The sequence below is a fragment of the Melanaphis sacchari genome, unplaced genomic scaffold (assembly GCF_002803265.2).
Source record: "Melanaphis sacchari strain LSU unplaced genomic scaffold, SCAv2.0 Contig31_pilon_pilon, whole genome shotgun sequence".
NCBI classification, from domain to species: Eukaryota; Metazoa; Arthropoda; class Insecta; order Hemiptera; family Aphididae; genus Melanaphis; species Melanaphis sacchari.
In genome coordinates, this window is record NW_020271193.1 from 2,502,603 (window position 1) to 2,527,509 (window position 24,907).

General features: G+C 25.0%; 2 protein-coding genes across 2 annotated transcripts; both read left to right on the forward strand.

Annotated features, from left to right (window-relative positions):
• The first annotated feature begins 5,453 nt into the window (after positions 1–5,453).
• LOC112596366 (CTD nuclear envelope phosphatase 1 homolog) lies at positions 5,454–7,349 on the forward strand. The gene is made up of 6 exons (XM_025342009.1): positions 5,454–5,634; positions 5,748–5,942; positions 6,250–6,316; positions 6,428–6,618; positions 6,698–6,926; positions 7,000–7,349. The coding sequence occupies exons 2-6, from the start codon at positions 5,844–5,846 to the stop codon at positions 7,146–7,148; spliced, it is 735 nt and encodes a 244-aa protein (XP_025197794.1). The 5' UTR covers positions 5,454–5,634; positions 5,748–5,843; the 3' UTR covers positions 7,149–7,349.
• A 10,150-nt stretch (positions 7,350–17,499) lies between these two features.
• On the forward strand, positions 17,500–24,024 carry LOC112596327 (solute carrier family 25 member 35-like). The gene is made up of 4 exons (XM_025341943.1): positions 17,500–17,707; positions 21,175–21,561; positions 22,246–22,585; positions 23,710–24,024. The coding sequence occupies exons 2-4, from the start codon at positions 21,187–21,189 to the stop codon at positions 23,925–23,927; spliced, it is 933 nt and encodes a 310-aa protein (XP_025197728.1). The 5' UTR covers positions 17,500–17,707; positions 21,175–21,186; the 3' UTR covers positions 23,928–24,024.
• Positions 24,025–24,907: the final 883 nt, after the last annotated feature.

Consider the following 24,907-nt stretch of genomic DNA (forward strand, 5'->3'; position numbering starts at 1 on the left):
TTAAATGCTAAATTTAAGTTTTAAAAGTAGATAATTATTATGAAATACTTTTTATTTTTATTTAATATAAAATATAAAATCTGTGTATAGCTTAAATACAATAAGAACATTATTGACTAACAATACATAAAGAGATATGTATTTTTTTTTTTTTTTATACAATCAAATAGAAACAATTATATTTTATATATATATTTATCAATTATAATATTTTATAATCTATAATTTTTGAATATTTACATTTATGATTGTATTAAATATTGCTTTAAAATACTTAACATCTGCAATATTCAATTTATACATCAAGAAAATTAAAATAACGCAATAATTTTTAATAAGTACTCATGAAGCCATATAATATAAATAAATAACACTAGCATAATATTTTCACAATAATTGATAATCTTTTCATTATTTAAAATTAATACAAAAATGATTGAAAAATAAAACACTTATAATTTAATCTCATAGTATAAATATGTTATAATTTTAAATAATTTCATTAACGATGTAAATATATAATATCAAAATAAAGTTATAAATCATTAATTACAAATAGAAGGTATTTTAATTAATATCAAATTATACCAGAAAAAAAATCATAAAATACCTTGTGGTTTCTTACCTATTTTAAAACAGTATAAATAATTACAATCGTATTACTTTTCAAGTTAATACTTTAAAATTTTAAAATAATAAACAAAAAATTATGTTATCTAATTTGGGTAATTAAGTAGTTGAGAACGTAATACAAATATTACTTATGTTATTTACATAAGTATACGTTTATTTTGTAACAAAATCATAATTTTCTTAAAGTATATTACAATAGTTTTGCGATAAGTATTAAAAATATTAATTAAAATCACCCCAAAGAAAAGTATCTTCAAACAAAGAATATAATTGTTATAGCCTATAGGTATAGTCTATATCGTTGGAATTTCAATTACAAAACCAACTCTGTAGCTTTAGATATATAGTATAATTATACCTACAATTATAATATATACTTATAAATCAGTCTATAATATATAAATATATTTAAAATTAAATTAAATTAATATAAAATTATGAAATATATGTAAATGTACATAAATACCAGGGTTTAAATTATTATCCTAACCTTACATTCATTATTTTCTTATGTGGTTGTCTATGTAAAAAAAAAAATATCAACATAGAATAAAATCCGTAATGTGGTCCGAAAACCATCCATACAGAAGCAGCAAGATATTTTTCATCCACCGTGAAAGAATGCTACTTTGTTAAGTAAAAAATAACTGCTGACTAACCGAAATTAAACAACGAACATACAAAACCGTGCGTGGAAAACAGATAACATGCACTGATGACTATTTCCCAGGAGAAAAAGAAAAATGTCCGTTTGATAACTTTTTTTTTTTTAATGGTTAAAAATATTCAAAGTATTTTATTCTAATTGGTTGTATATTATAGTTAAGAAGTTAGAACTCTTAAAACAAAGGTAAAATATTATCGACTGAACAGATTTTTAATTTATTATTATAATATTTTACGTTTCTTAATTAAACTGCTGACAAATAGTTTTCAATGAAATTTATTTAATTACCTTTATTTTTAATATTATATTAATCAATGAAACATTTTTTACAAATAGTTGTAATCAAAATTAAATTTTCTAATAGATTTAATAAAATATTATTAATTATAATTTCATCTTAAATTTTATTTCTGTTTTACACAGTTTTAATGAAATAGCTTAAGCTAGGCAGATGGTCATGGATACTTGTTAAAACTATCATTGAATGTGATAAACGTTTATAAATAATTTAGTTTATGCACCAATTGTTATACACAATATTTACCTACTTTACATTTCAAAAGTAATGCCTAATATATAGGAATATATTTATATGAACACACTATATAAAATATACCAACATTATACATCTAATAAATGAATCTTATAGCCACAGTATGTATTGAAGTACCTACCTATAGATAGTATATATATTCACAGTATAGATGAAGGATTACAAAGATAAAGGTGGGTATTATGTTAAAATGATTTCTTAAAGAATGCATTTGTGTGAAGATGCAAGTCCACGCCCTTGACGATGACCAATAGTCATGTGTGTAATGGTAGGGGGCTCGCTGTAATGAGCACGTGAGCCCGACACATTCGTCCTCGCATGAACGTGCCCCCGCGATTTACATATAACTGGTGACATTTTAACCTCAGCCAAGAGCATAATAATAAAACGCAACCATTTATGGAAACCTGGCAAACAGCATATAGGCTTTTGTGCGTTCTATGCTTCTTTGCCGGCCCGTTAATAAGCCGCAGGTCACCTCTGGGGCCTGGGGGTCTTTTGTTTTCAATGCTATCCGATTGTGTATTGGCTACTTGTATTACTCATGTATATGTATTCACAATAATAATAAAACCAACCGTTTTCAGCATTAAATACATTTGAAAAGAATAGTTCTTTACTGGCAAAGCAATAACCTTAGGAATTTTGGAATCAGTGCGGCTTGTATTATATAATAGTGTAACCAACTGAAAGAGAAATGTTTAACAAAACAAAGTGTTTACACTTAAGCAAAAATAATATTTAAAAACTGTCTATACATTACAATAACTGTACAAAATATTCAAAATTTTATGTATGAAAAATAATGTTGAATAGCTTTAGGAAAAATTCAAATAATATTACTTTAACTTCGTAAAATACAATCTAAAATATGTTTTACAATGCCATTAATAACTGGTATTTCAATAAATTATTATGGGTTTTACAATAGAATATTTAATAATTATGAAAGTATTTTATTTTAAATTGTATGTTTCTTAAATATAAGCTTAACATCAAAATAAAGACGTTAAGTATAAAAAAATAAACATAATACCCATAAGAATATTTTACAATATTTGAATACTACAGAGTACAGACCATTGATACTACAGCCACAGGTGTTAAAACGATTACCATAACAAATCCAAAGTTCTGATTTATGGTTCTAAATGAAATCGTCACCAATTGTGTATAAAAATACCTACAAAACGTACTAGGAAAGAAAACTCCGCAATATCTTCTCTAAATAAAAAAATATGAATGAATAGAGCCGGTACCACTTCTGTACTCCCAAAAATTCACAACAATAATAAATTATGTTTGTTGAATGGGAAAGGTACATTATGTATCTCCCTTTGAAAATATTTTTATTTGTATGTTTGACGGTGATGTTGCTTTCCTGCTTCTTTTTCCCTAACCTAATGACCGTCGATTATAGCCATTGTATAATGTATTACTATTATTCTTCACCTGGGTATTATGTGACCTTTTCAGTTACAACCGTCAAGCCTGTCAAGAACATCAACTCGCTAGTGCAGAGCAACCAATATAAAACAAAAATTATTTATTTATTCTCAAATTACTATTTTGTAACTTAATATTAAAATATAATATAATATATATTGTGTGTGTGTGTGTGTGTGTGTGTATAATGTTTATTTATTAATTAATTCTATGAGGGTCTCTATGTCTGTCTGTTGAATTTATCTCCACTCAACAAAAGTTTTGTATTTTATGGAATATACCGTTTATATCTTGTGTTTTTGTTTTGATATAATAATAAGCTAATAGATGATATTAAAAATAATATTTAACAATGGATAGATTTTTGAAACCATAAAAGTAAGTATAAAAAAAAAATTAAAAATATGACCCTTTAAAACTTAATAAAAAAATATGGGCATTCGTTTATAAATATATATATATGAAGAACATTGGTCATTAATGATGGCGATTTTCTAAATTTTGAAAATAATAGTGATTTTTATATGCTTACCTGGTTTAAATACAAAATGTTAAAAGAATTTTTTTAATATGAATAACTAATTATGAACTGAGGAAAATAATAAATTGGAAATAAAAATAGTTAACTTTTTTTCGTTTAAACGTGTAATTAGTGAAAATTTTTGTATTTTTTCATTGATTAAATATTCTATTGTTATTAAAAGAAACATATCCTTCCAACAAATATTACAATACGAATACATCAATAATTTTAATTAAAATTAATTACTATTATTTTTATATGCACACTAATTTAATTTTATTTATTTATTGGAAATCTACATTTAAACAATTATTAAACTTGATAAATAATTTGTATGTTAAATTTTTTTAGAGTTTAAACAGAAATATGAAATTGTTGATTTAACAACGATACATGTTTTTATATTGCGTTTCAAAATATTTTAAATATTTAAGTTAAGATTTATTGTATCTTTATGTTAAAAAATATTTGTATTAGGTAGGTATTTCTATTTAATAAATATTAGCGAACGACTAATTGTATATAAGGTAAAATGATTTCGAGTATTTTATAAAATTTAATGTTATGTGTACTTTAAAAATTTACTCCTATTGGTTATTACCACAAAAAAAAAAATGAATTATTATTATATATATATAGAAAATGTCATGTTTGTTTAGTAAAAAGAGTATTGTATAATAAGTATATAAGTACTTATATATTTTATTAAATAATTTAATTACCTATAACTTATTAAACTTGAAGAAACTAAAATGTTATTAACTATAAATAATTTATGGCTAAAATAAATATTGTCTTATACCTACAGTTGTATTTGTATACATAACTCAATAAATTGATACTTTTAGAAAACATTTTTAATTTCAGCATTTAACATAAACTAAAATCTAGAATATATTTATTTATTTATTTTTTAGCTCGTTTATTGGAGTTTAAAATCTGATAACACTAATAAAATTATAAATACTGACAAAAAATTTAACCAAGTGTTCTAATATCAAATATGTCTACGTCAGTTTTTTTCAATCTTCTGCCATAATTTTTTGATGAAAAAAAAAAGTTATCTGATTATTAAGTTAAACAATTATTGTAAAGCATAATAATGGAATTTACGTTATGTTGCAGCTCTTTCGTGTTAATTTAGAATTTGACACCAAATTTTGTTTCAAATATTACTGATAAGACCGTCACGCGAACAAAAATGTGAAATTTACGCATGAAAATTATAACATGTAACGCTAATAAACATATTTCAAATTTAAAAATTAACACGAACCGATTTACAAGCAAAACACTGTAAAACTCATAGATCCGAATCACGCACGATTTCCGTTTATAATAATTACCATCCCCGACCGTCCAAAATGTTAATGTCATTCGACGACAACTTCAATAACAAACGAGTTGGGAATATTTTGGCAGTTGAATGCGCTTGTCGATATTTTCGTCATAAAATTGTTGCTAACCTCAGCACCTCACATCAAACGACAATAGGCAACATATAATACACACGAGTAATGTTTTGGCCACCGCACGAAACTGCCGTCGTTAGAACCTCTTTGGCCATCATGGCGCGATGCCTTATCTCGTTTTGTTGTTGTTTGTAAAAAATTGATTACAGATGAAAAAAAGAAGTAGGAAAGTAATATAATGTTTCACAGTTATTTTTCAGTTTTCAATTTCATCTTGACGTTAATGTCGTTTGTAAGTTAATCTTTCGATTGAATTTAATTGTTAAAATATTGATTGCTGTTTTTACTCCATCGAATACATTTTTCGTTTGCGTTCATTGTTCGAATTATGTTGAAAACAGTATGTACATTTTGACGTTTAGAAAGTGTTGCTCATGTTTTTTATTTATTTCTAAAAACCTATCATAAACGATCAGTGTATTCAATTACAGTTTTGTCAACATTTATTTCCAGGTGTCGTAAATTTTCATCTGTAGTATCTGCATACCATGTATATCGATCAAACTATTAAAGAGTTATGAGTCAATTGTTATAAGATTTACATTTCAAATGTTGAAAGTAGTACAGATGGGCATTCAAGCTTTCATGGTGTTAGCCTCGAAGGTGTGGGCCTGCATATGCTTCCTAATAAAACGACAGATTAAAACTGTAAGTTATAAAATTCAAATATTTGTTCGTTCAGTAAATTATCACGATCATAGTTTTTTATATAAATTAAGTATTATGTTGTACCTATTTACTTTTATTATTAGAATATTTATTGTTGAAACTGTTGTTTAACTAAGTTATAAGTTTATTTAAGTAATAATTCTTTTAATACAATCTTATAAGTTACAATAAAATCTACATTATGTAAACGCTGATTGATTTTATTTTTATAAATATTTCCTATTTTACTAACAAATACATTCTCAAACTTTATAAAAAAATTGAAAACTGGTCATTTTTATTACAGGTACGCCAATATCAACCAGTTAAATATGGAGTGTTTCCTTTATTACCATTGTCCAGGCATAGAATAAGTAAGTTACAGACATAGTTTTATATAATATCTATAATTATAAGTTATTTATACAAAATCAAAAGTTTCTAAGGTTAATAAAATAATTTTTTCTTCCTATTTTAAACCATAGGTATGGTAAAACGGAAAGTTTTGGTGCTAGATTTAGATGAGACATTAATTCATTCACACCATGAAGGTGTCCTACGTCATCCGTCCAAACCAGAAATGCCACCAGATTTTATTTTAAAAGTTACCATTGAACGACATCCAGTAAGATTTTATGTTCATAAAAGGCCACATGTTGATTTTTTCTTAGATGTTGTAAGTTTTAAAAATACTTTATTGTGTATTTAGTATTTTTAAATATTAAATTTAATATTTTCCATATTAATAATCATAGGTTTCTAAATGGTATGAGCTGGTAGTATTCACAGCTAGTATGCAAATTTACGGTGCTGCAGTCGCTGATAAATTAGACAATCGAAGGGGAATATTAAGAAGGCGATTCTATAGACAACACTGCACACCTGAAATGGGTTCTTATACTAAAGATTTGACATCAGTTTCAAGTGATTTATCAAGAGTATTTATACTCGACAATTCACCAGCAGCATACAGAGCCTTTCCTGGTAATTTAAACAATTAAATTTATTTTTAAAAATGTTTATTAAATAATAATATTTTTATAATACTTTTTTTCAGATAATGCAATACCAATTAAATCATGGTTTTCAGATACTTCAGACACAGCATTGTTAAACCTCTTACCAATGTTGGATGCATTACGATTTACAGATGATGTACGTAGTGTATTAAGTAGAAATTTACACAATCATAATTTATGGCAATGATCTGTTCAATATAACCTGTTGAATTTCTTATTAAATAATATTTTGATTATTTAAATAATATAATGTGAATATACTAACTAACTTAACTGACTTAAAGCGCAAATATTTAATTTATATTAGTATAAAATGTAATAAATAATAAAAGAAGTGTGATACCTACTATTTCAACAGCAATACTTTCATTAATATTCATTTATTTATTTTATGTCCATGCGTTATGAAATAATATTTATATAATTTCAAACAAACTTGTTATTTTATAAAACATATTTAATTGAGTTTATAGACTGGCCAAGTTTATGTTGATTATTATTGTCTTTTTATTTCTACTAGGTAAATAAAAATAAAGTATCTATTTTAAGGTTCTAGTCGCTGTTATTTGTAATATGTACTTTACAATACTAATTTTAATAAATTAAATGAAGTATACAACATTTTATAACTTATAAATACTAATTTGTATGGTACCTAAAATTAATTAATTTTCATTTTTCACTAATATAAAAATTCATAAACTATAATCATGTGAAATGTGTTTTCACTTTATTTTAATCAAAATTATAGATTATATTTTAATTTCTACTCAAATTTATTGCTAATTATTGTTGATTAAATTGGTTGATTTCTCGAATTCTAATGCATATCTTTTAGTGTTAATATGAAAACATATTTTGTAAATGCACACCTTTAAAAATATTTTTTTTGTTGTTGATATTTAAAACCCTAGAAAAGTTATAACTTAAAAATTATAAGTCATTTTGTTAGTTTTTATATGAAAAGAAATAATTTAAGTTAACTTTTATTGTTTCAATATTATTTATTAACTGTAAATTTGTTGTCATTCATCAAATAACTTCCATACACAAGTATTAATAAAATAAAATTTAAATATTATACGTATTTAAATTTATTGTGGCACCTAGCCAATAAAAATTGAATATAACACTTTCTGAAAAATACAATTAAAAAAAAAAACTAACTGTTGAAATGAAAAACAATCTTACTTTATAATAATAAAATATGCGATTAATTATATATATGTATAAAATATTCAAAGTCATATTACATGTATGTAATTTAAACTTATTTACATTAAATTTACTATTTAGAGAATAGTAGTAATTAATTTATTATTTAGTTGTGTGCTTACTGTGTGTCTCCAACAATAGTTGTGAAATATTTTCTCTTAATGTGATAAATTATGTATAAACACACATGTAATTTATAATAAACACATCATTTTTAAAAGTATGTCCAAGAATTAATGTAATAATTGTCATTTAGTACTTAATTTAAAGTTTATGCCACAAAATTGTGATGTAAATATAGATTGTCTTATTTGATTTTTATAATTTATGTACATATGTTTGTATAAATTATAATATCCAAAGTTCTTTAAATACAATTTTGTGGTTAAAAAAAATTATTCATATTACATTTCCAATGTTTTAATTTATACAATATTCTGTATTAATGTTTTCCACATTATTGTCACCTGTTATCCATTTTTTTGTCTACTTAATATTTAAAATGTTTTGGACCATTTATTATTGTGATAACTGCAAAATATTTTTTTGTATGCAAGTTATTGAAATAGAGTATACAGTTAAATGAACTTTTTTAAATAATGTTTATCTGGTGATAATTTTGTTAACTATTAATCTGAAAATGAACAATCTAATACTGATAAAGTTATTGATATTTAATTTAAAAATCTACGTGCATTGTTTAATTAATAAAAATAAATAATTGTAAAGTTTTATAATTTTTGCAAACAAAAAGAATTTATTTAAAAAATAATAATTTGAGTTGTAATACACTTTAATGAAATTAATAACTTGGAAATATTTTTTTGTTAAATTTTGTTTATATTAAATCCACTGGGTATTTTTTAACATTAGCATTACATAAACATAAAAACTGTAACATGTCTTCAATGTAATACAAATTATGTGTTTATAATGAAATATAAATTTCATTTGTTAAAATGTTTTTAATTTTAGATTTTGAATGTAGAAAAGTTTCTTTGTGTTTTAAGATTGAGGCTGGATTTTAGGGTTTTTAGTACCAAATCAGTTTAGTAGTGGAGAGAAGGGTTCTTAATTAGGAATCTCTTAGTATGTACTTTTCTTAATATTTAGAAAAGAACTAATAAAATAAAAATATTATTTTTAATACCTAACATCTGAATAAATTTAACATTTATATGTCATAATTAGAGCACAAATTTTTAAAAAGTATCAAAATATACCATATAATAAGCAGTAAAAATCATAAAAATATGCAACAAATATGCAAGAAAATTTTTTTATTTATATAAAATTTACAAATTAAACAACATACAATAATTAATTAATTAAATAAACTAAGTATATAAAAATTGTTTGTTTTAACATGCAATATATTTTCGAATTCTGTAAAAATATATAGAAATGTATAAATAAAATTTCACCATTAGATTCAAATTCTTATGATTCTTGAAGATAACTGAAAAAAATGAAAAAGAAAATAATAAGCGATTGCATATAAATCTGTGCTATGGTTATAATTTAATGTCAACGAAATTATTTTTAATATTTTTACTTGACAAAATGTTATTTTACACAATTTTTTTTTTAAACTTTTGCTTTAATATCTATGCAATATATTTCAAATTCTATAGAAATATGCAAAAAAAAAAAATCACCATTAAATTCAAATTGTTATGGTGAAGATAACTGACAAAAAATAAAAGGGAAAAAAATATACAATTGCATAGAAATCTGCACTCTAGTCATAATATTATCTACTTCATACTTGGTATACTATACAACAGAGACACAGAGTAAGACAAGTAAGTTCTCCAGTTTTAATCATAGAAACTCATATGGTACATCGTATCATTTTTAAATCTTAGTAACTATTTTCCTACTCAAACAATCTGTTATTACTTTTAAAAAAAATGTGTTAATTCTAATTAATACTATTACAATCATAGATATAATTGTAGTACTAAAGTATACATTAAATTTGTCCAAGAAATAATTTTCAAATTATCAATACTACTGCAACTTTGAAATTAAAATCTTAGCGAACATAGTAATTACCTTCATTTAACCATTTAAACCTGATTAATGATTATACTTAAATATTTAATTGTTCTGAGTCATAGACAATTCAGCTATTATAACTAGTGATGGTGAGTCAACATGTAATTGTATGTACATAATAATTCTAAAAGATGTAAGCATCTTTAAGTATTTGTTAAAAATACCAAAGTAAGTATGAAATACAAAAGATTGCTGGTAGTTATTTTCACCACATAACTACCGAACAATTATTATTAAATGTTTAATACTTAAAAATTCAAACTGGCAATATTAGACTAGTAACAAAAAACTGACAATAAAGTAGATCTGCCTAGTATAAAATCCAGAAATTTATTTTACAATTGAATAAAAGCAATTGCAATTATTTAATATTTCTACTAGGTTCTACAATTATTACCTGTACTTGAGTACTTCAGTACTTGACATGGAGAGAATTTTGAAAACATATAATAACATAGAAATGTAATAAACTCTTTTGATGAAAAAAAGTCGATTTATTAAATGAAAACTAAAGAATATATTTTATTTTAATGATTGGTAAGTAACTTTGTAAGTGGTACAAAAAAAAAAGAAATTGTTATCTATATCTTAAACACTTTAATAATGTGGACTGCGGTATCGTATATATTTTGTTATTTTTCTTTTTCATTATCTTTTTAACTCACTGCAACTCGTAAATCATAAACTCTACGTAAAATATAAGACAAACGGATCAATTATGATAGAAAAAAAGGATATGGAGATTAAAAAATCAAAATCTACTAATTCAATGTTACTAAAGGAAGCTCTTAAATACCGTAAACTAAACCTCAAATAAGTTATGTATAATATAATTAAATAGACATTATTATAATTTATTTGAGGTGAAATAATTGTTTTTTTTTTTTAATTTTTTTATTTTAGCATGAATGACGTAAAGAAACTACACCTGAATTAAAGAGACGTAAAAAAGACGAGAAACGTATAATGTTAAATAACATTTTGAACTAATTAATTAGTACCCAGGTAATTATGTTATTGAAATATTTGTTGTTTTTTTTTCATGTATCACCTATATACATAGAAAATTTACGTTCGATCAACTACATATTGTGATTTATGTCATTAGTTTTAATATTAGAATTAATGGTCCTATTATTAAACTTGAAGAAAATAATATTATAGGTATAATACACTTTTGAGGTTTTTGTTGATATTTAATACTTAAATTGTAATATTTTTTATAAATATAACTCACTTTAAAATAAAATTATTAATAATAGCCTTAGAGTATGAGGGCCGAGGGGCTTTAAATAATATTCTTAGCTTTAACTTTTATAATAGTAGGTAAATTCACTGCAAATTAAAGGCAACAACACAAATTATTTGGTTCTACGTTCTACCAAATGTGCATTTTCTACGTTGTGTTTGAGAAAAAAAAAATAGTTTTCTGGCAATCTGGCATACTGTAAAATATGAATTTGTTTTATTAATAGAAGATGTAAAATCATCAACTGGTATTTGTCATGATAACATAGTACGTCAACATCAGTTTAAAGGCCTAGTAGAAAATTAGTATTTTTAATCTAGCAAATCAGTTATAATTAAAACAAAATAGGTAGGTATACGAGTATTTAATCACAGAATTTATAATTAGGTACAGAAAAAATCTCCTTATTCAAAATAATGGTCTAAACACTCTAAACGAACTGAATTACGTCATAAAAGATATTCCTTAAATATGTTTATAATTATAACAGTAATTAATTATTATTATTTATAGTCTTAAAGAAACGTAGACAGTTAATGGGTTTTGTTGATTGATACAAAAACAATTAGATGAAATAAAAACAATCAAAAACCATCGTTTAAATAGGTCTATGCATTATTAGTAAAAATTCATAGAAATGTAAATAAAAGAATGTATTAATATTTATATAGGTACTATTATTATTATTACTATTTTTGGCCACTAGATTTTATTCTTCATAATATAAATACTAAGAAAAAATGAAAAATAAATATTTGTTACCCACTAAGTAACTTAATATATTATAGTATATAGGTAGTTGACGTTTATTATTATAGTATTATATTTTCTAATCTATTTTGATTCAAAATTGTTTCTTAACATTGTATTTAAATGTATAGGACAGGTGGATAATTAATTCAGTGATCATTTTTATTCGTCAACATTAACATAATTGTGAATATTTTCAAAAAATTGTATTTTAATATTGTTTCCATTGTATTTAATCATTTTGTTTGTTTTTTGTTTTGTTTATGTGTATAGTAATATACGTTTTTATGCGATTGTAATGTATTTAAGATGATTATGTACGCTTATTTAATTTAATTTTAATCAATTTTATTTACATGTAAGTATTTGAACAATGATTGACATTTTGAATCAATTATTACAGTTAAAAAGTGGTAAGTAGAAGTTACTAAAAATACTATATAATATATTTCAATAATGCTTAAATTCTATGAGGATCCTTGTCGCACAGTATTCGCAAAAGATGTAGGTACATGGATTATCCCAAAAATCTTCCACAGTTATCTTCGGCCATCTATATTCAGACAACCTCTTCATAAACTCAAAGATTAAGCGCTGAGCAGTGCTACCAATATCCTAGGTCAGTAAGTTTGGATTGGCATCCTCCGAGGTGTGACGAAACGCATGTATAGGTTTATTACTTGAAATTTCTAAAGTTAACAATAATATCGTGACTTAGCGTAATAGTGTAGTCTGTGATCACAAGGTATTATATGCAATCAAAACGTTCCGGTCGAACGGAATCAACAAAACGACTAGATCTGCCAAACAATGTGGTAATAATAATTATTATACAGACATAATATCATTAAAATCGTCAAGAGACAAGAAGAGTTTTTGCGCCTTATCTACCCGAGAAGAAACTATTCATAATAACTAGTACCGAAGGAATGGTATGCACTAACTGTTACCATGATTGTGGTAAAAGCCATTCGGGGACAATCATATATTCGCAAACGGTGTGAGGACGGAAATGTGAAAGTGACAGGTTACTGTTTAGGCGGTACCTACTGTGTACGGAGCCAACCAATTGTGTGTAAAATTAGAAATGTTGTACATATCTCAGCTAGTTATTTAATATAATGTATACAAGAGTGTTTTTAACGTTTTAAATTTATTTAGAGAGTGTTAAATGTCTATGTTTCTAACATGTATATTATGTAAGTATAATAATTGAAATGTTATTCCCGCTTTATTTATCAAGACGTAAAGCTGATTTTAACTTTTACACGAATTTTTCAAAATTAAGATCACTATAAATGCATACGGTATACCTTTTAGTTTATGATTATTATTGAATTATTTGTAAAAAAAAAATCTTTGTACAAAAATATTATTAAATCAATAATAATTAAACATAGAAACAAAATTAATATTTGCGGTGGTCCATGAGGATGACTGGACTATCAAAAGGAAAATGACAGACATACAAGTATTAAAAAGATTTCTTATAAAATTTAATTTGAAATATTAAAAATAGTGGTATAAAAGTGAAAACGTAGGGTACTACATGAATTAAGTAATTAAGATTATCCTGATTGAAATATTATGGGGAAGTAAGAATTAATATTCACATATATCAATCTACTATTATACTAACAGTAAAATAGGGTGTAGCAAAATAGTAATAGGGTACTTAAAATTAATTTTAACACCTGATGTTGATTTTACTAGGCACGACACTGATCAATGTTGTCAATTGGAAAAAAAAAGTTCTGATCGAGTTGAAAAAACTTACATACAACGAAACTAATAAAAAATTCCATCATCAACAAAAAGAGAATTTATTTAATTAATAAGTAAAAAAAATATCAAGTAGGTAATTTTTTTTTGTACTCAATATTTTTTTAAAATCATTTTATCAGATAGGTTTAATAAAAATTAAAAATTAACTCATTCTTTGTTATTTAATTATTAATTTTAAGTAAAAATGTCTAGAAACCTAGTAATAGGTAATCTACAAAATACTTTTATTATGATTTAAAATTACCTATGGTTAAATAGATCTATTAAGTCATGAAATTATTTACGTATTAAAATGAATAGTTATTTCTTGTAAACATTAATAAATTTAATTTCAAATATAAGTTTTGAAAGCTGTAGTGGCCCGTGGGAAGTTTGTGTATCTACCAATATGGTTATTTACTTAACATTTTCAAAGCTACAGAGTGTAGACGCTTTATAGTACGGTATACATAGACGTGCGCAGACTTTCATTTCCGGTTGAGCCTGAAACAATTAATGCCCCAATATTTGAACAGTACTCTTGATTTTTTTTTTTTTTTATAACATATTAATTTATTTTCTAATTATAAATTAAAGACTGTGTAAATAGAACCAAGTTGTATGTACAGTGTACACATAACATTAATATGCTAATTTTTAGTCATATATTTTTTAAATTAAAAATAAAATGATATAATTACATTATTATACATAAAAAGAATTATTATAATTTATAAATAATACATTTAAATACCCAAAATTTAATAAAAAATTTGGTTTAATGAACAAAAAATTGTATAAACATGATATTATATTATATAAATTTATAATTATGTAATAATTTTAATTAAAGAATTATAAATTAATTCTCCTATTTCCCATATTTTTGAATTCCCCAATAGCCATGTTAATATTAATACAAGATGTTAGTTTTGGTTCAGTAAACATTAATAATAAACTATCAAGTCGTTCTTGATGTATAAATATAATACTCCTTAATTTATTTTTTACTATTGTTAATTTAGAAAATATCCATTCGCAGGAACTGCAACTTTTAACTGGTATTACACTGAATAATTTCAGTGCAGTCAAAAATCCATTAAATTATTTTATGTAATTATTTACTTTCATATAATCTAACCACGAATGTATCGATTTATTATTAGTATTAGTATCTGGTTGAAATTTTATTATACCTCAAAAAACATTCTGGTTGAGCCAGGGCTCGCCTCATGCGCACATCTATATAACGCTACCATAGAGATCCACCATATGCGTCACTATTATAGTAGGTACTATATCGAACATCGATTAGGTATCCTAAAGTATTGCGTATATTAAATTAAATGTATGATGTTTATATTTAATTAAATTAAAATTATGGAAGTATATATTTATTATTTCATATTGTATATGTAATAAAAATTAATGTCCACTTAAAAACTTTATCTGCTTTTTACACGATTCAAATGGTATAATTAGAAATTATTATTAATAATTTTATTAAAAGATTGCACGTTTCATTAATGCTGCCAAATACGAGATAGACGTTTTATTCAATTGATTAAATTAAATTAAATTTAAATTCTATTCTTGTTGATATTCGTACATCAATATGTACTATATGTCAACCAACTATATGATTCAGCTATAAATTATAATAATAATTGTGTGAACACAGCGATAGAGAGAATTTCTGGGTGATATTTATATTGCACTGCTGCAGAAATAGTCAATGGCAAATAATAAATGTGTGACGTGTGTAATTATTAATTCATGGCTAACTTATATTTTGCAAATTTTAATAATACGTTAAATTTCAGCGTATTACAATAGCATTATTTAAATATTATATTGTGATGATTTTTCTCTTCTCGAGATCGTAATTTGGCAACTATCTACGACCTACCAGCTATACAACGTTGCGAAAAACACATCGATTACAATTTATAACATTATAGATATAGAATATCCTGCACTTTATATTAATCAATTATAACAATTTAATATTTTAAGAATTATTGATACGACTTAAGAATATGTAATACGTATCTATATCACTATAATATGTCTATCTATTAAGACTATTGAATTCTATTCTTTTACAAGCGTTGACTAATTATCTATACTTAAAAGTTTAATTATTGTTGCGTATTTTTGTTCACTTGACTCTATCGTGTGAATTCCGCTGTAGTCTGTAACAATATAATATAATATCTATTTTCCAACAATTTTCACACAATATAAATATTATTCCTCCATAACTATCTACACGGTCTGACAAATTTTAGGATTAATGATGTGAATTTCTTCGTTTAGGGAAATCGAATCAATATGAGTAATCGAATAAATAATGAATTACAGCACGTGATGGGTGAGCAAACGTCAAATAACTTAATACTGCAGTAAAGTAATACCAGTGATACTACTTACACGTTTGAAAGCCTGCATGTAAGAGTATAACAGGGGTTTTTAACCAATTACCTCCAAGTTATTATAATTTATTAACTAAACATATATTATGTACAGTACTGATATTGACTATTTTTAATTAAAAAAATGAAAAAAGCGATTTATTTCAAAATTTTTCAAAGTTATCTTAAAATCTAAAAATCTTTAATTCACTCTCTGAAACCCCTAAAGTCAAGCAGTCATAAATTAAGAAAATATATTTTTTAATAATATATTTCAATAATTCCACTAAATAAATAATAAATAACTAAAATATTTTATACACGAGTGTCCCCTGAGGCCCTGAGGAGTGTGCCTATTACCCTTAGTGAATAAAGTATCAACAGAACAAAAATTTTTTTTTCACAATTTTTCTAGAAGCTAAAAAACAATTCAAAATCATAAAAATAAAATGACATTTTATTTTTAAAAACGATATTTAAAAATCAATATTTGTCTTATTATTAATAATTACAAATTAAATCTGTTATATTTTTTTAAATAATTATATAATAATAATATTTAATTTGATAATAACATTGATAAATAGGAGTTTATACTTAATAGATTAATGGATAGATAGTTAGTAACAGTTATCATAATATTGAAAACAATTGCGGTTTGTAGTTAAAAATGTATAACCACGATAATACAATTTAATCATTGTACTTATTGAAAAAACTCTGCTGTCAACTACCTACTTTCAACAGCTATAATTATTATAGATATAATATTTCTTTCTTCGATTAATAAAGACACAGTTCATTGACAATTGGTACTTAAAAGCGAGCTATAAAAGCATAAAATTTAAAAATCAAAGGGAGCCGTTTAAAACTTGGTGGTCGGTTAGTGGTGCACGTCTCTCACACTCGGTATTGCATTGCGGCACTGAGCGCCGAGCGGCATTATTCACTATTATAGTAACAGTAAGTACTATAATCACTGTCAAGGTCATGCCTATATAATACTAGTAATAATCAGCTGAGTGTTTGTCGTGACTGTTCTCGAGTGTCGTCGGCTAACCTCGTCCTCGTGCACACGCCGCACGCTCAACACTCGTCCGTTCGTCACTTCATCAGTTGTAAATTTGTAATTCATAATTCATTAATCATTTATCGTTAGTGGTCTACTCATTTTTGAAGTGTGTAGCTTCTGTAGCTGACGGTCAATCAGTAGACTCGTTTCAAGTCCGCGTGTTGAAATCGTTGGCGACAGAAAATACATCGTTTTCGTTTCAATTCTAATATAATATAGAGGTAATATAAGTTCTACATAACTAGAAAGAAATACGTGTCTATCACCTTATGATATTATATTGACTAACATTATAAATTATTAAAATTATTTATGTATGCATAATCTACAGTAGGTACACTATATTATATTCCTAAATAAAGTAATAAGTAGTAATTTAATTTAGTTGATTTAAAGTTATTAATTCAAATTCGTGGCCGAAATTCAAATGGCGTGCGTCAGTGTATTGATTATTTTACAATTGTGAGGCAATATGTTGAAATCTAAATGAACATGTTTTTATCGCATTTACTTTTTTTAACTAAAAGTAGGTACTATTTTTCTTTCTTTATAAATCACGCTAATTTCATAAGCATTTAAAAATATTAAATATTTTAAACACTTTAATCAGACAATAATATAAATTACAATTCAAATAAACTGGTACCTAGGTATACGTATTTTTTACTGACTAAAATAAAATCTTTAAGAATTCATAAATCGATTTATTACTTAGTGAATTTCCTATAGAAAATGTTAAAATATATGAAATAGAATATAATGTATAATTGTAGATACTTTTAGAATTTTAGATACTGAATGGACCGTTGAACATGTTGGTTTTATGATGTGTTTTTTTTTTTATCTATCATAACTCATTATCTTTTTTTAACAATAAAAATGATCCGATTTTTAACTTAAAGAGTAGCTTCAAATAGAAAATTGAATTTAGCTAGCACTTTGAAGAGTCAAACGTAATAAAAAAAATTAAGGAAAATCTCGTAAAACAGGTTTTTAACAAAACCTATTTTATTTTTTCGTTAAAATTCAAACGCAATTCAAGTTCATTAAATGAAAATTTAACACACTCATTAGAGTGTTAAACTTATGATAACATAAATGTACACAGTTCACTCTCAATACCTACTTTAAAGTAGATTATGCAAGTACCCGATTTAATTATTTACATACTTATTGTATAATGTTTAAATGTGTATTATTAATTTTGTATTTAAATAAATTTATTCCTCGGTAAATGCATTGTTTTAAACTACTTCAAAACGGAAATTATAAATATTTCATTGAAAAGAAAGAAGAACAGTATAAACATATACCGATCGAAATTATTCCTAATAAATATGTCTTTATAAAATTAAAATCATAATTATATACGCAAAAGTACATTATAGTTTTGTGTGAAAAAGCCGAAATCTTGCCGATTTTTATTGGAACACCGCGATGTACATACTATGACGTACACGGCTGTTTATTTTTTGAGCGTTCTACCAAAATGTGAACTGTTTTTAAAATAGTGTACAATTATAAATCATAATTACAAAACACAAATATAAACTATAGTCAGTAGTCGTAGACAACTAGACACCGAGTTTCTTGTCTCCGCGTATTACTTTTTCTTACATGTGATATTTGCAATACTTGAATAATATTATCTCATACATTTAAAACCTATTGCACGCAGTTAAAGTAATCCAACTCTATATTTAACAACTATCCGTAAGCTAAACCATACACGTGGACATAGTATCGAAATATTTATCTCAATTGATTTAAACTAATAATATTACAGTAAGCTTGCACTTGAAAAAATTATGACACTGACATTAAAAAAATATTTATTTCCATGTAATACTAAATGAATTATTTTATGATGGCGTAAGCAATTAATACAAAATCTAATACTCCTCGTAAAAATGTTTAATACCCTATAATCACATTATCGATCACATTTTTGTTCTTTAATAAATTGCGTATAAAGTTATGTATTTTTAGATTTAGAATTTAGTACCTACCTATACAATAGATATTAGTATGTGATCATTAAATTTTAATATAGATATAGTCAATTAAAATAATAAATAATTTTTAACATAGCTTTTTTAATTTTTATAATTAACATAATAGTCTTTGTTTAAGTTACATTTTTTTTTAAATGGAGAAACTTTTTCAAAAATTGAACTGGTTTATTTTATAAGAATAAATTGGTTTCTACATTTAAATTGAACTCAATAAGTATGCTTATTATAACTACTATACAGAATTATAGTTATACGTAGGAAAAATCATTTATTGTAGAAATGTTTTCTAATAAGCTGTGTTAATATTATAGTAACATTTAAAATATTTTAAAAACAATTTGTTAAATTATATCTTGAAAATTATTTTAATCAAAAAGTTTATTTTAAGATATAAAGGCTTAAATTTTTAACGCAGAGTTTCATATAAATTGATTAATTTAATAGTTTAATGGTGGGTCATTAAATCATATTTAAAAAACTATTAGCCCACTGTTGATTTATTAAATTTATGTAATTCAGCATAAGCAGATTTCAAAATATTAAATAAACACTTTATTAGATTGACAAAAAATTTTACTTAACCGATCTAATTTTCTTGACTTACTAATATTAATATATTATATTACTATAGGTCTTAACTGTGCAGCAGAGATACATACTTATTACCAAACTTTAATATAAATTATTATGATTTTAGATTTTTTATCAAACATATTACTTAAAATTTAAAGATTTAAAATTCAATAATTGATTTTTTTATTCAATGTATTTATCAAGTTTATATTGATCAATACTATTACAATCAAGAACAATAGGCAATCTATAAATTTATAGGTATAGATAATATTTTAATAATTATTCATTTATTTGGTAATAACGCTCCGAAGAATATGAATAAATGAATGCTTTAACTTTTTTTTTATTATTGTACATCATGATATATGTTGCAATTACTAATAACTATATACGTAATAGTAACTATTACCTACTACATTTTTGGTAAATTGATATTTATAATATTATTTTTAAAGAAATTGTGAAAAAAAAATTGTAGCAATACATTTTTTAACATAAGTAATAATCTCGTCTAAATAAAATAAAATATGCTATACAAGATAATAATTTATCGTTAAAATATTGCTGAATATAGGTATATACTATATACCAACATTATTTATTATTACATTAACCACGTGTTATTAAATCCATTATATGCATGGTGTGTGTGACCGACCTTTTGATTCATTTATATGATATCACAATTAAAATAATTAAATATGACTATAATTGTAGGCAAGATCTATAATACTGAATACTGATATATATATACATGTCTGCAGCTATCGGATGCATACCAAATGAATGTTAATTCACAGTAATAGTAATGTTTACTATATTATTTCTCTGTATAAATAGTATTTTCATTTGTTATCAAATCATTAAAAATTTGTGATACACAGTACTTAATATAATTGTGTATAATATGTAAAAATTATTTAAATTTTTAATTGTATACAATTATACTTTATACAGTTATATTACTATAGACACTTAATATTACATAGAATATTTAAGCGTTCAGATTCGTATGTAGTATTATCTATAATTTAAATATTTATTTTTGTAATTCATTATCTCACTATATCTATAGTATAAATTTTAATAATTTTTAGAAATGGCCTAAAATGGAATTTGTATTGGGTGCTTTGGGCGCCAGTGGCGCTGTGTGTTTCACCAATCCGCTGGAAGTTATAAAAACTCGGTTTCAACTACAAGGAGAACTAAAAAAAGCAGGAAACTACAAAGTTCACTATAGGAACTTTGCTCATGCTATTTACGTCGTAGCAAAAAATGAAGGGCTGTTGGCCCTGCAAAAAGGTCTATTACCGTCTATGGGACATCAAGTGTTTCTGAACGGTACACGATTAGGCATTTTCGATCTGGCGCAGAAAAAAAAGTGGATACTTAAAAATGATGGTTCCGTTTCGCTAATTAAGTCTGCGTTCGTCGGAGGTGGAGCCGGCATGTTGGGTGGTTTTTTAGGCAGTCCACTAGGCATGGTGAGTTCAATTAATAGTTTAGTATTTATGCATCGTACATAAACACAAGCGCATCTTAGAATCATTGTTAGGGGAGAGAGATCGAATTTATAACTTTACTGTAATATCTAATATTAAAATAATTAATTTAAAAATAATAAAAAACAATATTTTAATGTTATTATATTATATATAGGCCGTAAACGACGGCAGTACTTTAGTCGCAGATCATCAATAAAAACCAAGTGGGATAGTTTTAACACCGAACAGAGTTTGCTATGTACACAGGCCACAGAGACTCATCTTAATTGTATTGATAAAAAAAAAAAAAAACTTATTATTCAATAAACGATGTATTGCGTATTAATATTTTATCAGTTTTTTTTAAGAAAAATATTCTACATCTTATTAGATTAAAAAGTCGAAAATTGAAAAATTCATAAGCAAAACATATTTTTTATTTTAGACGAGTATACGATTAAAATAGTACTTGAACAATAATAATAAAAGACTATTTTCCTCTAAGATTTGTCTGAGTGAGCCTTAGGTACTGTTAACAAATAATATTATTAAACAGCTTGTTCACATAATTTGCGGTAATGCGCTTTTATTTATCAACGAAAGTGTACAGATTTTTTTGTTTTTTAATTAATGTTGGGCACGTGTGTATTAATATTATACATTTATATGGTTCGGATCGTTTAGTTAAAAATTCACCTGCAATCGTTTTCGGCCCAATCAATCGCTGTCGGTCATCAGCACAACACCACCAGCACGATAAACGGTCTAATAACGTTGTACAATAAATACGGCATAGTCCACGGGCTGTGGCGAGGGGCAACTGGGGCTATGGTACGCATAGGTGTTGCATCGGCTACGCAACTGAGCACGATAAGTTTACTCAACGAAGCACTCATCGATCACGGGGTGTTGACCAAGGATCAGAAATTCTTGAGCACTCTCATTTGCAGTATGCTGGGTGGAGTGCTGATGTCAATAGTGATGGCACCGTTCGATCTGGTATCCACCAGACTCTACAACCAAGGTAAGTACTCGTATTTATGACGCACGTGGCCATTCTCGCTATTTACCAACTACATACATTCATATTGTTATTCACAAGTGGCGTCGAAACATATACGTAATATATAATAATATTTATTGCATATAGTACATACTTATGTATTGTGTTCACTTTGGGGCCTGGGGGGAGGGGGATTAAATGATATCAATGCCGTAGGGTAATATGGTGACTGCTAATGTATGAGTACTTAGGTAACGTAATTAACTAAATAAATGTACTATACTTTTAATTAGTGATTTGGTACATTTGATATATTTATATATTTCGAAGCCATTAAATATATACAGAGTGATTCATCAGGCATGCCCAATCCCATTTTTCTTTTGATAACGAAATTATGATTTTTGGAGTTTCTTAAGTATAGACACTTAAGGACCCTATTTTCGATTAGTTATTATACTGCTTAAGGGATGTCCTGTTGTGATACCAATTTCTTTTTTTTTAAATAAGAACTTCCCTTTTTTCACTAAATTTATACTTAAATTACTTTTTTAAAAATGCTAATGTATCTAAATTTATTCTTCAACGAGTAGTCATTGAGTTTCTTAACTTTTCTAGGTACAAAGAGTAGGGATAATAGGTTTGAAAGATTAAATAAAATGTATTTTATAATTCGTAAAATTTGTACAAATATTATAAATAATATATTCTATCATATCTGTTTAATATTTCTATAAAACCATTTTTAACTTTAAATCAACTTTAATTTTTATATTTTAATAACTATTCGTTCAAATTTTGATTTAAAGTTTAGATACATCAATATAATTAAAAAAAAAAAATCATCTGTTCAACAGTATACAATAAAGAAGATGAGTTCTCATTTGAAAAACAGAAAATTATATCATCACAATGATAAAAAATATGGAATGAAAAATCTAAATAATTTAAAATATGATCCTTAAATATAGGAACCTATTTAAAGATTCTAGAAATCTGAATTTTAGTAAATTTGAAAAAATGACGTTAAGCATGCTTGATTAATCCCTATGTATATTGAATATTTTTTCCTAAGTACATAAATTGTGCAATACCTACATTTATTACATATTTTATTATTATTTATACTCGATTTTCAATTGCAGCTGTTGATGCCAGAGGCCGCGGTCTTTTATATTCATCGTACATTGAATGTATGACCAAGACTTTTAAACAAGAAGGAATCTACGGACTTTACAAAGGCGTTGTTCCGTGCTACCTTCGACTTGGGCCTCATGTCGTTTTGAGTATGGTGTTCTGGGACAGGTTGCGAATACTCGAATCAGAATTATCCAACCGCTTTAAAAGCGTGCAAAGTCTTTAATTTTTAATTATTTTATTAAACGATTTCATATTGTGCATTTTTTACTCAACGTGTAAATTGGAAATCCCGAGGTTATAATAAATTGTTAAATAATTTATATTTATGTTCGAAAGGTAATGTTCCTGATGGTTTTGAATTTTAACCAAGTACAAAAAAAAAAAAACAAAAATGTTTACATTTAAATTTTCAAATATAACCTCTGGGTCAAATATTTTTTCACTATTTTTTACCCACGCTCAATGGTTATTTTATTTTATCAAATTAAGCGTATTAATTATGAAATGACCATAGTTGTATAATAATATCCTAAGCTTTAAATTATAACAACACTTTATTATGGTCTGAATAGTCTGATATAACTATGTACCTAAGTATTATGTGTAATTGATTAATGGTTTCGTATCTGCAACAAATTACAAAATATGTACCTATAATAACATATTAGAACTTGTAATTTGGTACCTACACAATATAAAATAGCTATTAGTTACAGAGTATTAACTATTAAACTTAAAAGTTGATATTAAGTATAGTACCTATATCATAATATTATATGCCTAATATAAATACCTAGGTATTGGCTGTAATCTTTATTGTCTATTATATTTTTATAATCTATAGTCACTGCTCATCAAATATTTGCATCATTTCTTGAGTTATCGCATTAATAAAAATATACCAAAGTACGTTATAATTTGACCGTTTATTTTTTTATTATAGTGGGTGTACCTCAATAATTTTTTTAATAGATAGGCACAGCTCATAGTAAATTTATAATTAGTAATATACCTACATTTATGTTACATTTAAGGTTAGGTAAATTAAATCTCGAATACGCGTCCGGCATATGTCTACGTGAATAATATTGTACAATAATAATTATTAGTATTTAATATATACTTACCAATACGGTTTTATCTGTTGTTATTAAATTTTTAAAAACTATGAAAAATAAAAATAAATGATTGTTAATAATTTTA

Coding starts and splice junctions, on each gene's coding strand:
- LOC112596366 (XM_025342009.1), top strand. CDS start 5,844: ATGTTGAAAGTAGTACAGATGGGCATTCAAGCTTTCATGGTGTTAGCC. Junction 6,619..6,697: donor TTGATTTTTTCTTAGATGTT/GTAAGTTTTAAA, acceptor TAATAATCATAG/GTTTCTAAATGGTATGAGCT. Junction 6,927..6,999: donor AGCATACAGAGCCTTTCCTG/GTAATTTAAACA, acceptor ACTTTTTTTCAG/ATAATGCAATACCAATTAAA.
- LOC112596327 (XM_025341943.1), top strand. CDS start 21,187: ATGGAATTTGTATTGGGTGCTTTGGGCGCCAGTGGCGCTGTGTGTTTC. Junction 21,562..22,245: donor TAGGCAGTCCACTAGGCATG/GTGAGTTCAATT, acceptor CGGATCGTTTAG/TTAAAAATTCACCTGCAATC. Junction 22,586..23,709: donor CACCAGACTCTACAACCAAG/GTAAGTACTCGT, acceptor TTTCAATTGCAG/CTGTTGATGCCAGAGGCCGC.